The sequence below is a fragment of the Halichondria panicea genome, chromosome 17, assembly GCF_963675165.1.
Source record: "Halichondria panicea chromosome 17, odHalPani1.1, whole genome shotgun sequence".
NCBI classification, from domain to species: Eukaryota; Metazoa; Porifera; class Demospongiae; order Suberitida; family Halichondriidae; genus Halichondria; species Halichondria panicea.
Window position 1 is genome coordinate 87,510 of NC_087393.1, and position 20,155 is coordinate 107,664.

The 20,155-nt window shown below is 45.6% G+C and overlaps 5 protein-coding genes across 8 annotated transcripts; 3 read left to right on the forward strand and 2 right to left on the reverse strand.

Annotated features, from left to right (window-relative positions):
• The first annotated feature begins 69 nt into the window (after window positions 1-69).
• On the forward strand, window positions 70-12,607 carry LOC135351442 (DNA excision repair protein ERCC-6-like). Of its 3 annotated transcripts, XM_064550431.1 has the most exons (23): window positions 70-218; window positions 311-476; window positions 574-688; window positions 859-1,775; window positions 1,824-1,913; window positions 2,007-2,159; window positions 2,347-2,510; window positions 5,187-5,329; window positions 5,790-5,983; window positions 6,043-6,232; window positions 6,333-6,483; window positions 6,551-6,804; window positions 7,672-7,886; window positions 7,991-8,568; window positions 8,761-8,962; window positions 9,304-9,346; window positions 9,399-10,088; window positions 10,273-10,487; window positions 10,556-10,910; window positions 10,960-11,068; window positions 11,188-11,387; window positions 11,798-11,974; window positions 12,225-12,607. In XM_064550431.1, exons 1-17 carry the CDS (start codon window positions 152-154, stop codon window positions 9,789-9,791), a joined length of 4,035 nt encoding a protein of 1,344 aa, XP_064406501.1. In that variant the 5' UTR covers window positions 70-151; the 3' UTR covers window positions 9,792-10,088; window positions 10,273-10,487; window positions 10,556-10,910; window positions 10,960-11,068; window positions 11,188-11,387; window positions 11,798-11,974; window positions 12,225-12,607. The 3 variants fall into 3 exon arrangements, with proteins under 3 accessions (XP_064406501.1, XP_064406500.1, XP_064406502.1); XM_064550430.1 differs by having other exon boundaries at window positions 10,556-11,068; XM_064550432.1 differs by lacking the exons at window positions 10,273-10,487; window positions 10,556-10,910; window positions 10,960-11,068; ... (1 more) ...; window positions 11,798-11,974; window positions 12,225-12,607 and having other exon boundaries at window positions 9,270-9,346; window positions 9,399-9,539.
• Window positions 3,916-5,093, forward strand: LOC135351474 (uncharacterized). The gene has a single exon (XM_064550472.1). It carries the CDS (start codon window positions 4,228-4,230, stop codon window positions 4,900-4,902), a length of 675 nt encoding a protein of 224 aa, XP_064406542.1. The 5' UTR covers window positions 3,916-4,227; the 3' UTR covers window positions 4,903-5,093.
• On the forward strand, window positions 11,199-15,756 carry LOC135351390 (uncharacterized). The gene is made up of 10 exons (XM_064550375.1): window positions 11,199-11,253; window positions 11,308-11,387; window positions 11,798-11,974; window positions 12,225-12,404; window positions 12,948-13,156; window positions 13,200-13,611; window positions 14,191-14,328; window positions 14,440-14,563; window positions 14,757-14,988; window positions 15,161-15,756. Exons 1-10 carry the CDS (start codon window positions 11,199-11,201, stop codon window positions 15,627-15,629), a joined length of 2,076 nt encoding a protein of 691 aa, XP_064406445.1. The 3' UTR covers window positions 15,630-15,756.
• On the reverse strand, window positions 15,678-18,905 carry LOC135351450 (NADPH:adrenodoxin oxidoreductase, mitochondrial-like). 2 transcript variants are annotated; one of them, XM_064550446.1, is made up of 14 exons: window positions 18,732-18,905; window positions 18,580-18,675; window positions 18,327-18,449; window positions 18,234-18,278; window positions 17,770-17,838; window positions 17,598-17,699; window positions 17,335-17,527; window positions 17,235-17,286; window positions 17,037-17,187; window positions 16,931-16,993; window positions 16,774-16,876; window positions 16,617-16,724; window positions 16,013-16,060; window positions 15,678-15,920 (listed from the first exon to the last, which is right to left on the reverse strand). In XM_064550446.1, exons 1-14 carry the CDS (start codon window positions 18,903-18,905, stop codon window positions 15,787-15,789), a joined length of 1,461 nt encoding a protein of 486 aa, XP_064406516.1. In that variant the 3' UTR covers window positions 15,678-15,786. The 2 variants fall into 2 exon arrangements, 1 of the variants encoding a protein (XP_064406516.1); XR_010399453.1 differs by having other exon boundaries at window positions 15,728-15,920; window positions 16,617-16,711.
• A 7-nt stretch (window positions 18,906-18,912) lies between these two features.
• Window positions 18,913-20,054, reverse strand: LOC135351471 (uncharacterized). The gene is made up of 6 exons (XM_064550470.1): window positions 19,855-20,054; window positions 19,593-19,794; window positions 19,416-19,529; window positions 19,286-19,339; window positions 19,163-19,233; window positions 18,913-19,102 (listed from the first exon to the last, which is right to left on the reverse strand). Exons 1-6 carry the CDS (start codon window positions 20,037-20,039, stop codon window positions 19,027-19,029), a joined length of 702 nt encoding a protein of 233 aa, XP_064406540.1. The 5' UTR covers window positions 20,040-20,054; the 3' UTR covers window positions 18,913-19,026.
• Between the last annotated feature and the right edge of the window lie 101 nt (window positions 20,055-20,155).

Genomic DNA, 20,155 nt, shown 5'->3' on the forward strand with positions numbered 1-20,155 from the left:
AATGGGGGAAAGATCGTCTTTAGAACAAGCTGTTTCAGTGTTTTGCACAGCTACATGCCCCACCCCCTTGCTGGCTCAGCTACATTGCCACCATTGATGCATCATCATCAGGAGCTCAGCTTAGTCCATTAATTGTCAGCACAGTACAGTAATGGCTACCCCCGGCCAGGAGAAGGTTGACCATGGCGTCAAGATTGACTCTAATCTCATTCCTACAGGTACACACTTCACCTGACACTATGATATAATGTGTACACAACACACACTAACTACACCAGTCAGTGTAACTGCCCCCCCCCCCCTCACACAGTGTCTGGTGATGATGACCTGAGTGGTCTCGGTGTCAGTGTGTATAATCAAGAGGACTTTGAGGCTGCTGTACTGAGGCAGATAGACACTGAGGTACAGAGGAGAAACGCTGACCAGGCAAAGGCTTTCCTCGTTAAGCAGTACAACAACGTCCAATCAGAACTCAGGTATTTACTATACTAATTTTAGGTGCCCAATGCCATTTAACTAGTAAAGTTGGGCTAAAGCATAAACCTGAGGTATCATAGTATATCATTACTACAGGACTGTACAAGCTGAGTTGAAGACCATCTCCAAGGGGATAGCGGTACTCTTGTCTCAACCCCTCTCTCATGTTGTGCTCAAGCTGAGGGAGTTGCGGGCCAGTCAGGAGGTCAAGGTACAAGGGGGACTAGTGTAATGAGATCAGTTTTGTGTTTTGTGTGGTATACAAAAGGCAAGACAAAACATGCCTTAATAGTTGTACTAATGTGTGGGAGTACATGTGTAACTGCTCACCCTCTCTGTGTGCTCACCCTCTGTGATTACCACCACTCACCCTGTGTACAGAGAAAGCAGATATCATCCTTACAAGCTAGAGAGCAGACCTTCCTAAGGAAACTGTCAGGCAAAGAAGATCCTCTCAGTTCTATCGATGTGGTTAGTACCCTCGGCCAAACAACAGAGGCCATCTCCTCTGAAAGACAAAGACTGATAGAAACTGGACAAATCACGCCATTCGATACTCTCACATCATCATCATTACAACCTTCTCAATCAACAATCTCCTCCATTGATAATTCACCAACTATTCAGCCATCAACCACCACTAACTCAAGACTGGATGCAATCACACCTGACTCCCTCACAGGGCCATCATCATCCAACACAACAACTTGGGGAGTGAAGCCACAACGCATCTCTCCCACACTTCAACTCAGCACTGCTAGCTTTGATGGCCTCTTCTCTCAATCAACTCCCTCAGCAAACACTGCCAAGAAAGCCACTGGCAAAAGCCGTAATGGTAAGAACAAAGCCAAGCCTTCGCCCTCTCTTGATTCCAGAAGCAGTTCAAGTGTGTCCATAGCATCAGGAGCAAGTACACCGATCCCTGCTGATCTCCCTGGAGGCTCTTATATGGTGAACACCTCCTCCACAGTTCCCACACAGACAGGAAATGAGGCCACACCCTTTAGCAGAGAGGATATGGAAGAATGGATGCCAACAATCCAAGAACTGGAAAATTTTGACTCCGAAGAAAGTGCTGAGAGTGAGTACTACACTGATGATGAGTTAGGTGGTGGTCCGCCTAAACGCAAGCGCCGCCTCAGAGCATTGTCTAGTGATGATATGGATAGTGGTGATGACGGTACAAAGAGGAAGAAGGGGCGTGGCAGTGGGCGGGGCAAGAGGGCTTGTACTGACTCAGCAGATCAACGGAAGCATCTTGATGACGGTGATGAACAGCTGTACAAGATGAGAATAAGGTAGCTACATTGTGTTATGTTGCATGGCTAATACTCCCTGTACTGCAGTGAGGTGTGTAGAGTGGAGCCTTGTGAGGAGGATATGGTGTTTAATGGTGGCCTCAGAATACCTGCTGTTATCTGGAGGAGACTGTACAGGTAAGCACCAGTAATGTACCAGCTAATGATGACCCTGTCATGTGCATGTACCAGCTAATGATGACCCTGTCATGCATGTGTACGTGTGTACAGGTACCAACAGACTGGAGTGAAGTGGCTGTGGGAGTTGCACTGTCAGCAGGCTGGAGGGATAGTGGGCGATGAGATGGGACTGGGCAAGACCATTGAAATGATAGCCTTCCTCACTGGCCTGCAAGTCAGTAACCTGCGGAGTCACACCACAAGGTACACGCTGATATGTATACGTCATCCAACCAACTTTAGAACTTAATTTGATCTGAGCATGTTATGTGATAGGCCTTGTCTAGAGCTACAGAATGCATCTCTTAGTTTTACTTTTTAGTGAAGCTAAAGTAACTTCCCAAATTGTTTGTTGTATTGAGTTTCATTATACTCCCATATTCCGATGCAGGGAGCTTGGATTAGGGCCGTGTCTGGTTGTGTGCCCTGCCACTGTGATGCATCAGTGGGTGTCTGAGTTCCATTCTTGGTGGGCCCCATTCCGTGTGGCAGTCCTCCATGAAACAGGAACCTTCTCTGGAGACAGGCACATTCTTGTGGAGAGAATCGTGAAAGGTGTTACAAGTCTATCAAATTGATGGCCCTAATGTGGTACACATCATATACCCACTAACTTCCTGTGTATATTGAAGATACTAAATGAAATAGACAGATGGTTTGGGGCATGGTTGGCTAGTGCAAAGGCGCCTCTTCAATCACATAATTATAGTGCTTCAGTTGACACATCCAGGTTTATTTGGTGGTCTTATTTAGGTGCTACTGCCCTTTGCAGCTCACTTAGAAGTTTGGAGCAAATAGTAAATTGCAAAAAAACCACTTGAGATAAGTGTAACAGTTTACATAAGTAAACCACAATACTATAGAACAAGGGACAAAGTTTGGAATAGTACATACCTTAGTACAGTTTTCAGCATAAACTACTAGTTGGGTAACCATGAAAAACTAAAGAGGAGTTAAGTGGCGTACTATGTCATTGTGGCAGAGAATTGGAGACTGGTTCAGCAGCAGGCTGTTTCTCAGTCAACAAAAAATAGCTAGACGAACAGGCAGTTATGTCGTAATCTCAAGCTACTCCTACAGCCCAAACTTAGTACTTATAGATACAGATTTGGCCAAGTTGTGGTTTAGCTGTAAACTGTTTCAAGTGGTTTTTTGCATTTTACAGTAATACTATTTGCCAAAACTTCACGTGAGCTGACATGAGCTACAACAAATAGCATGAAAAACTACAACAACAAAACATAAAGATCTGGTCTATTCCAAAATTTAAACTTGGTCCCTTAAGGGCTCTGTAGTATTGTGGTTTACTTATGTAAACTGTTACACTTATCTCAAGTGGTTTTTTGCAGTTTACTATTTTCCCTAAACTTCCTACTGCCCTTTGCAGCCCACTTGGAAGTTTGGGGCAAATAGTAAATTGCAAAAAACCACTTGAGATAAGTGTAACAGCTTACACAAGTAAACCACAATACTACAGAGCAAGGCAGATCTTTATGTTTTGTTGTTGTAGTTTTTTCACGCTATTTGTTGTAGCTCATGTCAGCTCACGTGAAGTTTTAGCAAATAGTATTACTGTAAAATGCAAAAAACCACTTGAAACAGTTTACAGCTAAACCACAACTTGGCCAAATCTGTATCTATAAGTACTAAGTTTGGGCTGTAGGAGTAGCTTGAGATTACGACATAACTGCCTGTTCGTCTAGCTATTTTTTGTTGACTGAGAAACAGCCTGCTGCTGAACCAGTCTCCAATTCTCTGCCACATAGTCTGCCACTTAACACCTCTTAATAACTAAGTTTTTCCTGGTTACCCAACTAGTAGTTTAATACTGCAGGTATAGCTATAGATCTATATATCCACATAAAGATCTGGTCTACAGAATCTTCTGTTCCAAATTTAAGCTTTGTCCCTTGCTCTATAGTATTGTGGTTTACTTATGTAAACTGTTACACTTATCTCAAGTGGTTTTCTGCTTACTATTTGCCCCAAACTTCCGAGTGAGCTGCAAAGGGCAGTAGTTCCTGAGAACTGTGACCTCATTATCAATTTTGGGTACAGCTCATAATTTGTTTTGTTAGTCTAGTATTTCTGTATCGGCTTCTTTAAGGAGAATCATTAGTAGCTCAGTGGAGGAGCTTCTTTAAGGAGAATCATTAGTAGCTTGGAGGAATATGTAGGTCATGCCCTGGTGGAGTATTTAAGCCAGCACTGAGGGGCAGTTGCTATTCAACCATCTCTTCTGCTACTACAACCACCCCTCTCTCTGCAAACCATGGCCAACCTCGGAGGACTACTGTACTACAAGTGCATGACACCCGACTTCCTCAAGACGACCACCACTGGAGTTAGCACTACCGGCTCTAATGACACAGAGCTCAAGATCGGAACTGATGCAGCACCTTTCGAAGCTATTCTTCATGTACCAATATTTGACAAGTTTAAAGGAAACGCAGTGGTACCAGAGGATATCACTGTGTGCATCAACGTTGCAGCTGAAGGACCCAAGGCAAACTACTATGATCCCATGGCAGTCTGTGTCACGGATAATCAAAATGTGATGGGCATTCAATTGAGAGATCCCAGTGAGTACAAGAAGGCAGGGCTGGGCCCCTATATGGCCATATATGGTGGGTTTGGGAAAACAGTTGTGAGTCCTGTCATCATACAATCCAATGAGACAGAGGACAACTTTAAAAGGGAATCCTGGTTGCGCTGGCCTCAGATGTTCAATATCAAGATCAAGCCGAATCCTTCTGCTGGCACGTTAGGATCACCAGCCTGGGGCCTGTGCTCCTCTGCTTGTGCCGGGGGGACCTCTCTATCCTACATCTATCCCAACAAGCTTGACCTGAAGAATGGCCTCCAGTTGGTCCTCTACCGCAATAAAACGACTGAGACCTACACCATCAACATGATTGAGGTGGCAATCTACAAAGACGCTGCCTAATAAACATTCTGGCTTTAAACAAAAGACTCAATCTGTAGTGCGCTATATATTATAGTGTATATAATAGTGTAGCTGTATAGTGTAGCTGTGTAGTGTGGCTGTGTAGTGTAGCTGTGTAGTGTAGCTGAAATGCTGTGAAAAATTGATGAATGTTGGATTGATAAATTGATGTATTGATATTAATTATTTTACATCACTAATTAAATATGGTTGGTGATACATGTACAATAAATGGGGACTTCCCCTTCCCTTTCACCGCACCCCCTAATGACCTTTGCCCTCAGAGTGCGGAGTCCTGGTAACCACGTACGCTGGTATCAGGATATATCAAGACCTCCTCCTCAAACACAAGTGGGACTACCTTGTATTGGACGAGGGACACAAGATACGCAATCCTGACGCTGAAATAACCCTCGCCTGCAAACAGGTGATCATGACGCCTGTTCAACTATGTATCAGCCATTATTGTGCCCCCCCACTCTATCCATTATTATGCCCCCCCCACTCTATCCATTATTGTGCCCCCCACTCTATCCATTATTGTGCCCCCCCACTCTATCCATTATTGTGCCCCCCCCACTCTATCCATTATTATGCCCCCCCACTCTATCCATTATTGTGCCCCCCCCACTCTAGCCATTATTGTGCCCCCCCACTCTATCCATTATTGTGCCCCCCACTCTATCCATTATTGTGCCCCCCCACTCTATCCATTATTGTGCCCCCCCACTCTATCCATTATTATGCCCCCCCACTCTATCCATTATTATGCCCCCCCACTCTATCCATTATTGTGCCCCCCCCCACTCTAGCCATTATTGTGCCCCCCCCACTCTAGCCATTATTGTGCCCCCCCACTCTAGCCATTATTGTGCCCCCCCCTCTAGTTTCCCACCCCTCATCGCATCATCCTCTCTGGGTCACCAATGCAAAACAACCTTCGAGAGTTGTGGTCTTTGTTTGATTTCGTGTTCCCTGGCAAGTTGGGCACTCTGCCAGTGTTCCTGGAGCAGTTCTCAGTGCCCATCATCATGGGAGGCTATGTCAATGCCACTGAGGTACAGGTACAGACTGCATACAGGTGCGTACAATCACTATATTGAGACTCACTCTGTAACTAGAGTTTCTGTAACTCCACAGATGTGCTTGTGTTCTGAGAGACACTATTAATCCTTATCTCTTGCGGAGGATGAAGGCGGACGTCAAGATACAACTACCTGATAAGAATGAACAAGTGTTATTCTGTCACCTGACAGACTATCAACACGAGGTGTACAGTGACTACCTCAAGGGGTCAGAGGTCGAGAGAGCACTGTCCGGGAGGAAACAGGTAAAGTGGGTGTGGTTTATGTTGTACGTGTATGTAATTGATAATGTTAACCATGGTAACCATGCTACAACTGCACATGTGTTCTAATATTACTGTACAGGTGTTCTCTGCTCTGACGACACTGCGTAAGCTATGCAATCATCCTGACCTGGTTACCAATGACTACAGCGAGCAGGTGACTCTCAGTGGTGGCAACAAAAAGAAAAAAAAAGCATCTCAAATTGCAGACACCCCCAAAGCCAACATCAAAAGTAAACATTTCCCAAATATGGACCCCAACCCACACACACACACACACACACCCTCACACCCCCACAGAGCTGCTGCCCGCCCCCTCCAAGAGTGGAGAGGATGTGTATGGCTACTACAAACGCTCTGGCAAGATGATAGTGATTCACTCTCTGCTGCGTCTGTGGCAGGGCCAGGGACACAGAGTGCTCCTCTTCTCGCAGTCTAAGCTCATGTTGGACATATTGGAGAGTTTTGTGTGTACGGAGGGCTACACACACGTGAGGATGGATGGGGGAACACCAGTCGCAGCAAGGCAGCCACTTGTCAACAGGTTTAACCAGGTACACTATAGCACTATCTAGTCATACACAAACAATGCCACGTTTCTTATTTGTTTAAACATCTTTCAACAGCCTTAACTTGAGTATCGTTGATCCAATGTAAACATTTCTGAAAGCTTAGAAAGAGACCTTTTAAATGATGTGTTGCAATCCAAAATTTTGTCGGGGCCCTAATTTGTCATTTTGCGGCCTTGGACCATGGTCTATAATCCATGGTATCGCCAAATTGGCAAATACTTTTAACTCTCAAATTTGATTTTTGATGACACTATTTGAAGTATTATTTTCTAAGCTTTCAGAAAATCTTGACGTTGGATCCACGGAATTCAAGTTATGGCAGCCAAAAGAATCGCCAAATCGTTGAACATCTTTCAACAGCCTTAACTTGAGTATCGTTGATCCAATGTCAAAAATTTTTTGTGATTTTCTGAAAGCTTAGAAAGAGACCTTTTAAATGATGTGTTGCAATACAAAATTTTGTCGGGGCCCTAATTTGTCATTTTTCGGCCTTGGACCATGGGGCTATTTATTCATGGTATCGCCAAATTGGCAAATACTTTTAACTCTCAAATTTAATTTTTGATGACACTATTTGAAGTATTATTTTCTAAGCTTTCAGAAAATCCTAAAAATTTGACGTTGGATCCACAGAATTCAAGTTATGGCAGCCAAAAGAATCGCCAAATCATTGAACATCTTTCAACAGCCTTAACTTGAGTATCGTTGATCCAATGTCAAGATTTTCTGAAAGCTTAGAAAGAAATGATGTGTTGCAATCCAAAATTTTGTCGGAGCCCTAATTTGTCATTTTTTGGCCTTGGACCATGGGTTATTGCTCTCAGAAATACCTTTCCAATAATGATATAGGATTCATCAATATTCGTGTTCCTGCTGACGACACGAGTGGGTGGTCTGGGGGTTAATCTGACGGGGGCTAACAGAGTGATCCTGTATGATCCAGACTGGAACCCATCCACTGATACCCAGGCCAGGGAGAGGGCGTGGCGTATTGGACAAACACGTCATGTGACTGTCTATCGTCTCCTCACCTCTGGCACCATCGAGGAGAAGATCTATCACAGGTAGTACTAGTACTAGTGTGTGGGCGTGGGTGTGTGTGTGTGTGTGTGTGTGTGTGTGTGTGTGTGTGTGTGGGTCATTGATTATAACTATCTATTCCTTTCAGACAAATCTTCAAACAGTTTCTAACGAATCGAGTGCTCAAAGATCCTCGCCAGCGAAGATTCTTCAAAACTAACGATATCTACGATCTCTTCACGCTTGACTCGACTGCCAAGGACGGTACTACAGAAACCAGCGCCCTATTTGCTGGCACGGGGTCAGAGGTCACTCCTAAGAAGTCTAGGAAACGAAGTGAAAGGAAGAGCAGTAAAAAAGTGAAAAAAAGGAAAACTTCAGTTTCGAGAAAACGCTCAAGTTGTTCGGCTAAAGATTTGACTACCTCACCAGCTATATTACAGACTGCTAGTGGAGTGTCTACTGGTGAGGTTATGGACATAAGTGGTAGTGGATTGGATGGTGGGTCTGTAGCGGTGGATGAGCCACATGTTCTGACAGCACCAGATGATGACGTTGTGGTTGTAAAAAGAAAGAAGAGAAAGCACAAGAGTCGGAGGGGTGTGGTTGATGGGTGTGAGGTGGAGGGGCTGGAGCACACGTGTGTGTACCAGCCAGGTAGTGGCGATGAGGGGAGCAATCAGAAGCAGGACGACTTTATACTCAAGAAACTATTCAAGAAGACAGGTGAGTGCCAGGTATAGACACATTCCATTGCATGCATGGTCAATCCACTAGCAAATGACCTGTACCAATAGTCAAGCTGCTCAATGTACGTACACTGATTGTTCTAAATGTACCATTTGTGTTGTACAATTAGCTAAAATGTACCATAAATTGCTGTGCTTCAACTTAATGTGCTCTACTGGTTCACTGCAGGAGTGCACAGTGCCATGCAGCATGATGTCATCATGAACAGTGCTGATCCTGACTATATGCTAGTGGAGGCTGAGGCTAGTAAGGTTGCCAAGAGTGCAGTCAAGGCAATGAAGGCATCACGTCGGCAATGTCACAACAGTATAAGATGGGGCAGGCCCACCTGGACAGGCAGCTCTGGAGTAGCTGGTGCCCCGGGACTCAGGTTTGCTGCCTCAGCACTTGTCCACTATAGATATAGCGTTCCCATTCAACTGTGTATTGTTGATATTGCTGGTTGTAACCAAAGCAGGAGTAGCCAACCATCACCACAAAGCTGGAGTAGCCATTACTAGCCAACCATCAGTCGGCACCACTAATTGCATTAGTATACAGTGTGTGTGTGAGTGAGGTGTTCATGGTTGGCTGCACTTCACTGGCAATCAACCAACTTGAAATCCTCTTGCTAATTACATTTAAACAATTGTTTTTACCTATTCCACTTGTTTACATATTCACCTGTTTACATTCAGCATGTCTACTCATGTGTGCTTGTGGTTGGCGCAGGTTCGGGGATGGTTCTGGAGCCGTGGGTACTCAAGCTAAGAAGGTATTAAGAATCCCAGTATCAATCAATCAGCTCTCTCTCTCCATTCATACAGACACACTTTGATGGTGAGGAAGCTGGTACATCCGTGAGTCAGCCATCACTAAAGGGATCACTTCAAACCTCATCTAGTCTGCTCTTGGCTAAAATGAGATCAAGAAATGCCAACACTGCCATCACAGATAACAGGAGTGATGTCAACAGAGAGGTGCAAGCGTCTGGTCTCCATGGTGGCCAACATAGCGACCTACTCCAGGAAATGAGGGACTTCATAGCCACGCAATGCAAGGTTGATGGACAAGCCTCCACTGCAGAGATTCTGGCCCAGTTTTCATCTCGCTTGCCCCAAGGAGACACTGCTTTATTCCGATCTCTACTCCGTGAAATATGTGACTTTTCAAGACACCTAGGCGATGGATTGTGGTCTCTGAAACCAGAGTTTAGGTAGCGAGTGAACTTTGTCGTTATTTTATTGGTTTGAGGAATACTCGTGATTGTCATGATTGTCGTATATCATTAATTATTTTGTGAATAATGATTGTTGAAGATTTCTGATAAAATGTGGTAAAAGTATTTTATTGTAGTAATTATTCGAGATTTTACGGTACACTTATTGGAGATTTTACGGGGTAAAAAAGATGGGTGGGGCTGCTGCTATGTTGCAACTGACTGTACACAATCAATACTACTAGTACTCCAGAAGCCACTAGCCAAGCCGGTACTAAGCTAGCTCTCTGAATGCAAGGTACATATATTATTATAGCAGACAAGCTAGAGTAGCCTTGCTATAGGTGACATGGCCATAAACTATAAACTACTCATCAGTCTAATGTTTATTATATTATATTGAGGCATTGTGTGCAGTGTGTTAGTTAATTGGACTAATGTGGATCAATGGTTGAAGCTAATGTAACTGAGTTATTTATCAGGTCGCAGTGCTCAGTACAGTGCAGGGCCTGTAGGCCCACCCCCCAAGCCTCCCCCCAGGAGAGTCGGAGGTTCATCCCCTCATCATTCTCCCAGGAAAGGAGAGGGCCAATCCCCTCGGCCCACCCCTCCCAGGATAGGAGAGGGTCTATCGCTTGAGGTCACTCCTCAGCATTACCAGCCAGCAGTGCAAGCATCAATTAGTATTAAAGATGAGGTAAGCAATAAGAGTATGTACCCAACATGTCATCATTATAAGCATGCATACATTTCCCCATTATATAGGAGTACCGGAAAGCTGCACGGAAAGTATCTCATCGTGTGCAGTACAACTGTATTGCAAAGACACTTGAGCTTGGACTAATCCTACTGCTCATTGTTGTAGTTGTTCTTGTGATTGTGGCTGGGAGTCTGTAGTCTGTGTCCATGTCTGTTTTATGTGCATACTAACTATGATTTATATGATTGTATGTGGTCATATTAATTAATATAGATCTAGAGCGCAAAGATCGAGGCGATTAATTTCTAGCAGAAAAGGAAACTCATTCATCATTACTGCTGTATTGTGAGTGCAGTATCTTGAGTACAGGTCTAGTGAGTCACAGTGAAATGCATGAGGGGCCTGCCAGGAGCTTAGGAGGTGAAGCCATAGTTAGTATAGGTAATGAATATCATTACAATAAATGCAGGAGCATTTGGGATGTGGTTAGTTTCGCGCATGCCCATTGCAGCTAGCTACCTTATCTGGATTTGTCTCTGCTACATCTCTTTCACTTGTCTCTGTCAACGTGGATAGTAGTGAGTCTATAACATGTGTGCCTATTAGCGATGTTGTTACAGTAACAATCTACTATCTCCTGTCTCTTATGAATGTGACTGTTCAGTAAATAAATTGTTTCCCTTTTATTTCATTCCAGTGGACGTGCACATGAAAGATTTCCCCCCAGAGGAGGAGGGCTACTCGCAGCCCCCTGCCTACTCTGGTAGGAAAGACGGATACACAAATGTCCCCCAGAGAGATTATCGCCCCCCCTCAGGTTATAGCGCCCCCTCCAGTTACCCCCCTTCCAGCTATGCTCCGGCCCCCCCAGTCTTCCAGCAGCAGACCAGCAATAACGTGAGATATCGTTATATCCGTTACACTAGCAGATGCGTCACCCTAGTCGATATTGGAAGTACCAATCACTTCAATGCGTTGCTACTCTAGATCTAGTAGCCTGGGCCCAAGGTGTACCTGTAGCCAGCCATGAGGTAGTTCCTAGAATGTTGTAATAATAATCATAGTTCTGTAGATTTGGGAGATTAGTAGAAAACCCTTGGTGGGTATGAATGTAGTTGGCTGCCTCACTGCCAAGTGTGTCTAATGTGGACAGACTATTGTAGTAACTACTAGTGTACTGACTGCACACACAGATCCAATATGGTCCTTACATTTATATAGTGATATTTTCACCTCCTGTGTTTACAATAGCAGTATCATGTATTCTCTAATGACATGTGTTGTCATAATTATGTACTACTACACAGAATGTGGTGGTGGTAGGCAACCAGCCCAGTGCCCCTCAGTCAGTGGTGCACGTGATGGCCCCCCGTGCCTCCTCCTATATCTGGTTGACTGCTGTCATGATGGTACTCTGCTGTCTCCATGCCAATGTCCCTGGTATCATCCTCTTCATAATACCAGCTCTCATCTGTGCTTGTGTTGTGAGTCAACTTATTAGCACTGAGTGATGTAGCTATGTGCTCCTGTTTCCAGTGATGTAAACACCTATTAGTACTAGTGACATAGTATACTCCTCATGCCTTCATTGCTGCACAGTGACCGCTGATTAGCAACCTTATATACACTGGTTGCATGACAGCTAACAGTGGGAAGTTAGTTTACTATAAGTTCTATAGCCCATAGCTACAATCTTGCATACCTCAATCAATACTCCCACCCATCCCTTCTCAGGCCCAAGACAACAACAGTGCCGGTGACTATGAGGGTGCCAGGTCTTGTGGTATGGCTGCCCTGTGCTGCAACATTGTGGCCATGGTCTACTTTGTCCTCCTAGTCCTGGCAGGAGTTGCTGGAGTACTAGTCTACTTCCTCTACATCGTTCCACATATCAATGACTTCAGCCCTGCAACTGTGTGCTGTGCCTATAATTATTATAGTCACTGCACTCGCTACTGCACCATATAGATCGAGCCCTGAAACTGAAACTCATTAGTACAGTTGCTGCGTTTATCAATAGCTGTACAGTAGTAGCTTTGATTAGTGTAAGCTGATGTAGATTGTTGATGTTTATATACGCCCACTAGATCTATCTTGTTATGATTATTATCAGTATATTGAGCTAATAACTCGAGGACCACTGCCAGCTAGTCCATGATGAGTGTTGATATAGAGTACCTGACAGAGTGGCCACCTCCACCACGGCCAGTAGAGGGGACTGCACTGCCCTCCCCCTCTGATCATGACACGCTTGCTGGGAGAGAGGGGCAGTCGTCGCTGAAGAGGCAGTACCATTCTTCAGATGAAGACGGTTAATACTGTACACTGGAATGTGTATTGAGTATGGACGAGTGTGTGCATGTGTGTGAGGTGTGAGGTATGTGCACGTGTGTGTGAGGTATGTGCACGTGTGTGTGAGGTATGTGTATGTGCATGTGTGTGTGCGTGTGCATGTGAAGTGTGTGCGTGTGTGTGTGTGTTTGTTGCTATGCAGTAGCTGATGTGAAGAAGCTGAAGAGTGACACTTGTGCCCTATCCACTGACCACACCCTCTGGCCTACCGTCCTACTCGCTCAATGGTGGAAGAGGATCAAAGACAAGCCCTCACTAACTCTCCCCTCCACCTCCACCTGCTACCCCAGGACACTTATCCACCACATTGCACAGTAAGCTTGTCTTCTATAAGGTTGTAATAATAATCTTCTGTAGGTTGCCTGAAGGACAAGCTTTTCTCGCTCAAAGAATCTCATTTCTCAAAGCCAAGCGCATAGAGCTTTGCAACACCTCACAAGAGTGGATTGTCCATCACAACATTGCTGCCTGTTACCACAAGTTAGGCCCAGGCCTGGAGCACACAGCCCCGGCACTGTATCATGCTAACCAGGCCCTACAGGTTCAGCCGTGTCGCCACAGGTTAGGCTTAGGCCCAGGGTACAGATACTTAGCCCCAGAACCTCATTCTGACGGAGCCATGGAGTTCCTGGACCAGCCCCCTGGTGATGAGGAAGTGAGGTGGCTTTTGGAACAGCTGGTGAGACAGAGGGACGCTGAAGAGAGGAGGTGTGGTCTGGAGGGGGAACTAAAGCTCAAGGGAATCCTCACAATGCCTACACCTGTCGAGGTACTATAACATAATTAAATTTATTGACTCAAACTGTTAAACATCTTTCAACAGTCTTAACTTGATTATCGTTTTAACTTGATTATCGTTGATCCAATGTCCAACATGTTATGATTTTCTGAAAGCTTAGAAAAAAACCTTTCAAATGATGTGTTTCAATCCCAAAGTTTGTTGGGGCCCTAATTTGTCATTTTCCGGCCTTGGACCATGGGCTATTATCCATGGTATCGCCAAATTGGCAAATACTTTTATCGCTCAAATAAAAACTTTGATGACACCATTCGAAAGGTCTCTTTCTAAGCTTTCAGAAAATCAAAAAATTGTTTAAATTGGATCAACAATACTCAAGTTATGGCAGCTGAAAGAATCCATTCAAATATCGTACTATTCTGAGATTAAACGAGGGGGGGAGGGGGGGAGGGGGGGCCGGTAATTGAACATCTTTTAACAGCCATTACTTCTGTACCGTTGATCCAATGTCAAAAAAATGTTATAATTTTCTAGAAAAAGACTTGTGTACGTTTCATTTCAAAAGTTTGTTGGGGCCATAATTTGTCATTAGCTGCTACCCACTATCAGGTTGAGCGAAGGTGTGCCAGTGGGCTAAGTGTGGAGGAGTTCTACCGTTGCTATGCCCTCACTCACACTCCATTGATCATCACTGGCCTCGTGGATCACATGACCACGACACCATGGACACTAGCCTACATGGAACAGGTAGGCAGTCTATAATCTCTGGCATCAACTGAACCATTGTAGCTGAACCATCTGAGACCGTTGGCATCGTTATCTGTGTGTTACTATAGTCATATCAATCCAATCCCCCAGAAACTTGGTGATATGGTTGTTCCAGTGAAGCGTATGGTGGAGGGCAGTGTGGAGTGGGCCAGACTGGAGTCCGTTGGTTTGTGCTCCCTCAGACACTTCATACACTCTCTGGACAATGGGAAAGGTAACAGCCTCTCTGCATGTGCATACTAGCCTCTCTGCATGTGCATACTAGTTGGTTGATAATGCTGTACAGTGCCTCACTGGGAAATCTAGAACACACTGTGTGTGCTAATCTGCTCCAGCTTTTAGCCTGCAACCTGAAATCCTGTGTACATACGAAGCATTATATGATACTCACTACCCCTGGCCTGTAGAGAACCGCTACCTGTTTGACTGGAGCCTACCCATCTACTGCCCGGAGCTATTAACAGAGCTGAGCATACCTAAGTATTTTGCTACTGACTTCCTCCAGCGTACGCCTGAGGGCAGCTTGTACAACGACAGTTGGCCCAGTCTCTTCATTGCACCTCCTCAAGTGGTCAGTGAGCTACATGTAGACACATTTGGTTCTAACTTCTGGATGGCACTATTCCAGGGAAGGAAAAGGTATAACAGGTTTAGTTCAGGATTTCACATTTTGTGTATAGCACAACCCTAGAGCTCACTATCTTCCATTACTGTGTGTTGCTTGTATGCATACTTCCCCATGTGTGTGTGTGTGTGTGTGTGTGTGTGTGTGTGTGTGTGTAGATGGATAAACATATTTCCCCCCATGTAGATGGATATTCTTTCCTCCTGAAGACACTCCGCTACTCTACCCAGTATACGCCCACTCAACAGATGCTATATTCGAGGCCCAGCTCTCGGCCCCGGACCTGACCCTACATCCACACCTCTCCCTCACACGCCCACGCCACTGCACACTAGAGCCGGGGGAGGTCTTGTACGTACCAGCTGGCTGTCCACATCGCGTGGAGAACTTGGAGAAATCTTTAGCCATCTCGGCAAATTTCATTGATGGTTCAAACTTTGAACTTGCCAAGAAGGAGCTGAGTGCGATTGCTTACATTGATTATCGTGCTCAGCAGTTATTGGAAGTGCTGACAAGTACAGAGTGCAGAGTGCAGAGCATGGTCCTGCAACGGAGGAGACTGTGTCAGAGATCACTGGAACTGCACACGAGACTAGTACAGAAGATGTTGAATTGTGTATTTCCTGGACTGACTTTAAACACCAAGGACAATTAACACCCAACAATGAATAATTATTGTTACTCGCATTGTTGATTGTTCAAATTTATGGCAGTAACCCTCGATCCGAGGACGGTTTACATATTATAAAAACAGTGCTTGATCAATAATAATATAAAGTTAATTGCGTGTACTGACAGTGCAGTGCATGGTACTAGGTATGAGCAATGTCCAACATAGTTTGTAGTGAGGTGATCTTCTCCCTGGGTTTACCAACTCTGTCTCCATCTCTCCTCTCTCGCTCATCAATCCTTTCCCAGTCTGAGAACAACACTGGGGGGCATACATCTACAGGGGGGGTACAGGGGATGGTACAAGTGGGGGGGGGTAGGGCAATTGTGGCGATGCATTGTTTGACCTGGAGGACTATGATAACTCACCTCTCAGTTTGCCAGTGAGATCTGTGTCCTCCGTCACTTGTAGCATACCTGATAAGGAAGGAACGGCTTTAGACAAGGGAAGCAATGTGCACACACACAGGCTCACCATTCTAGCAATGTGCACACATGCAGGCTCACCATTCTAGCAATGTGCACACACACAGGCTCACCATTCTAGCAATGTGCACACACATAGGCTCACCATTCTAGCAATGTGCACACACGCAGGCTCACCATTCTAGCAATGTGCACACATGCAGGCTCACCATTCTAGCAATGTGCACACATGCAGGCTCACCATTCTAGCAATGTGCACACACGCAGGCTCACCATTCTAGCAATGTGCACAATTCTAGCAATGTGCACACACACAGGCTCACCATTCTAGCAATGTGCACACACGCAGGCTCACCATTCTAGCAATGTGCACACATGCAGGCTCACCATTCTAGCAATGTGCACACATGCAGGCTCACCATTCTAGCAATGTGCACACATGCAGGCTCACCATTCTAGCAATGTGCACACATGCAGGCTCACCATTCTAGCAATGTGCACACACACAGGCTCACCATTCTAGCAATGTGCACACATGCAGGCTCACCATTCTCATAGTCCTCCAGTATAGTAGCAGCTGTCTCAAAGGCATTCTCCATGGTGGTTACTATGACACCTACTGGACCTGTCTTGACCCAACCACTGCAATACAAACCTGCACAGTAGAACAAGCTGATAGTTGGGAACACTTGTCACACACCCACCATTGTCCACCCTTCCTCTGTGATTGGGTATGTACCCTGTACTGGGGTCCACTGGTACACCACCCTCGAGGGGCAAGGCCTTGTACCCAATACTCCGCAGTACCTACAGTCAGGTGGTAATGATAGTAGCTAGCTACTAGTAATAGTTAATACTCACCAAATTACATTCTACTTCTTCATAGTTGCCAGTGGCCACTGCTCTGGTACTATCCCCGTTGCCCTGGTAACAGCGATTGCATTACATATTACAACTATATTCTCACCTCTAATATATTAAGCTCCACCCTGACTCCGCCCACTATGCCACACCCACTATCCATCACCTCTACCGGACTCTTCAGGAAATGCAGTCTCCATTCCCTCCCATCATCACTATGGGATACGCCCCTATCACCGTGTGCCACGCTCCCTTCCCTGTGGAACATGTTACACTACACACACGCACAGAGTGAAGTGCTTACTCAGCAGTTTTCATCATTAGCTCTGTCAATCGTTTCCTTGGTCGAGGTAAATCTGCAGAGGTTGCGATGGTGTTAGTACTATAGGAGATGTACCTTGTACCTTGTATTTGGTCTCTGATGGGGTCAAAGTCTCTAGGGTCAAAGGTGGTTTGACAATTTGGTAGTCTGGTCATCTCTCGTAGTTCCTTGATAGTGAAGGCTACTTGTAGTGGTCCCCTCCGACCAATCAGATGGACGCGTCTAATCTTGCTCTCAGCCAATGCATCCAGTGCATGCTCACAAATATCAGTACTCTGAAATAAAAAGATAAGCATTATTTTATAGCATGCCATCAATTTATATCGTATCGACAGACAGACAAACCTTGAGAATGTCAACTGGAGTGAGTAGCATTCGTGCCACGTCTAGAGCCACGTTACCATGGCCACACACAATGGCTGTGTCTCCAGATAGATCAGGGGACAACTACACAGCATGAGGGATATTAATGTACTGTACACCAAGTGGGAGAGAATGATCCACTACCACTACTCACGTGTCTACAGGAGGGGAGTCCATTGTACCAGCCCACAAAGGCCCTAGCAGAGTGCACTCCAGGGAGGTCCTGCAGGAGGAGGGGGATATAAGCACACTAGACAATATAGGAGCCCCTCACCTCTCCTGGGATACCTAGCTCTCTATCTATAGGAGCCCCTCACCTCTCCTGGGATACCTAGCTCTCTATCTATAGGAGCCCCTCACCTCTCCTGGGATACCTAGCTCTCTATCTATAGGAGCCCCTCACCTCTCCTGGGATACCTAGCTCTCTATCTATAGGAGCCCCTCACCTCTCCTGGGATACCTAGCTCTCTATCTATAGGAGCCCCTCACCTCTCCTGGGATACCTAGCTCTCTATCTATAGGAGCCCCTCACCTCTCCTGGGATACCTAGCTCTCTATCTATAGGAGCCCCTCACCTCTCCTGGGATACCTAGCTCTCTATCTATAGGAGCCCCTCACCTCTCCTGGGATACCTAGCTCTCTATCTCCCTCAGCACCATACGCCTGTGGATATAATTATGAGAGATTTGTTTGTTATTATTATACGCTCACCAGTACGACAGCATGATAGAGTGACCTCAGAGTGGTCACACTCACGTCCTCCCCCACACGCACATTACCAAGGAAACGACACTTGCCAGACTGTGCCAAGCTAGTGAACTGGTTGATACAATTCTGCACACACACAGAGACAGAGTCACAGTACACACAGAGGCAGAGTCACAGTACACACAGAGGCAGAGTTACAGTACACACAGAGGCAGACTCACAGTACACATGTACACACAGGTACACAAGTCCCTACCTTCACTTCCGGGTGATCAGGGGCTACTCCAAATCGAACCAGTCCAAATGGGACAGGAAGACGCTCTAAAATATCTACACAAGTGTTGGGATGTTTCTAGGGGAGGGCAATGGTTGGAGACAGTGAGTTAATACTGATAGACTAGTCCTTACCTTGAGCAGCTGGTGAGCAGTATAGAACCCAGCCGGCCCACTACCCACGACACACACTCTCAGGGGGGACCCTGAGGACGAGTAGAGACGTCTCAACAACCTCTCACACTGTCTTGAGCTCTGATGAAACATAGCTTTGCCTTTACCACAGGTCCACACCCACCCGCAGAGCATAGGGGAATTCCCTAATAATTATCATCTTGACAAAAATGCATACAATTTTTTTTACAACCAAGTCTGTTTAGCTTAGTAAAGCAGCTAGCTCGCTCTTGTCCTCCGTATATAGTGCTCACATTCAGGGGAGGCACTTCTGAGGCTCCTTCACACCGCACGTGGTCCAAAAGTCGTCTGTTAGTACACCTTCATCGGCTCTGGAAGTTGGCAAACATTTAGTACAATACACTAGTCCATACTGTGTAGCTCACACATACCCTTGAGAGTCTAGGAAGTCCAGGTAGGCACGGTAGCAGCAGCCTACGTTGGTGTTGACCCAGGCTTCAGCCTGAGGAAAAACATATAATTATGTTGCAACTCATTCAAAATTGTTCACTCACAGTCTTGCAGGAGTCTGGACAAGCTTGGCCAGGAACATAGTCAGAGATACAAGTCTGCAATCAACCATGCACACTCAATATAGCTTGAATCAGATATCAATGATAGAGATGCACACACAAATAAACGTACATAGTATGTCTGAGGAGGATTCATGAGAACATTCCTCCACAGGAGAGCACACAAAGTGTTGCCTGGGCCATAGAGACACGTAGAGTTGATGATTTCCTTCACATTCATGTCAGGCTAGAGGCCATGGCCGGGGGATAGAGGGTTATTGCATGCAAAGAACAAACACAATCTAAATACCGCTGCATCTGGAATGCCACAGTCTTTGGCAAGTCTTTCGGAAAAATCAATGACAAGAGGGCCACACTTATCATGGCAGAACTTTGTCACTTCAGCTTCGTCAGCACTGAAACTTAACACATCAGTCAGCTCCTGCTGGCATAGCTGGAAAGAAGGTGAGAATGACTCAGTGATGTCTGTATTGCAAGCATCAGATTGTCTCCTGCAGAGAAGCGAGGCAGAGAGGTGAAGTACACATATAATCATTACGCTAAGGCAGTACTTGTGCAGCCGATGTCCTTGAGCAGCATGGGTGGCAATAATTCCTTGAAGGTTCTTGAGCCAGGTAAGCGCTGGTTGGCCGCCGAGCACTGCATCAGTGCAGGCCAGGAAGAGAAGAGCGGAGAGTAGGTACAGCTTCATTTTATGAGCCTCTTGTTGTTTATCAGACACGCCCCCAGATCTCATGATACTGGGGGAATCCCCGATTCATTGTTGCGTTATAGATGGGCGTGACCTGAGGGTTTGGACACACCCATTTATTATTGATTATCTGTACACTTGTTGTACATGTACAACCTTTA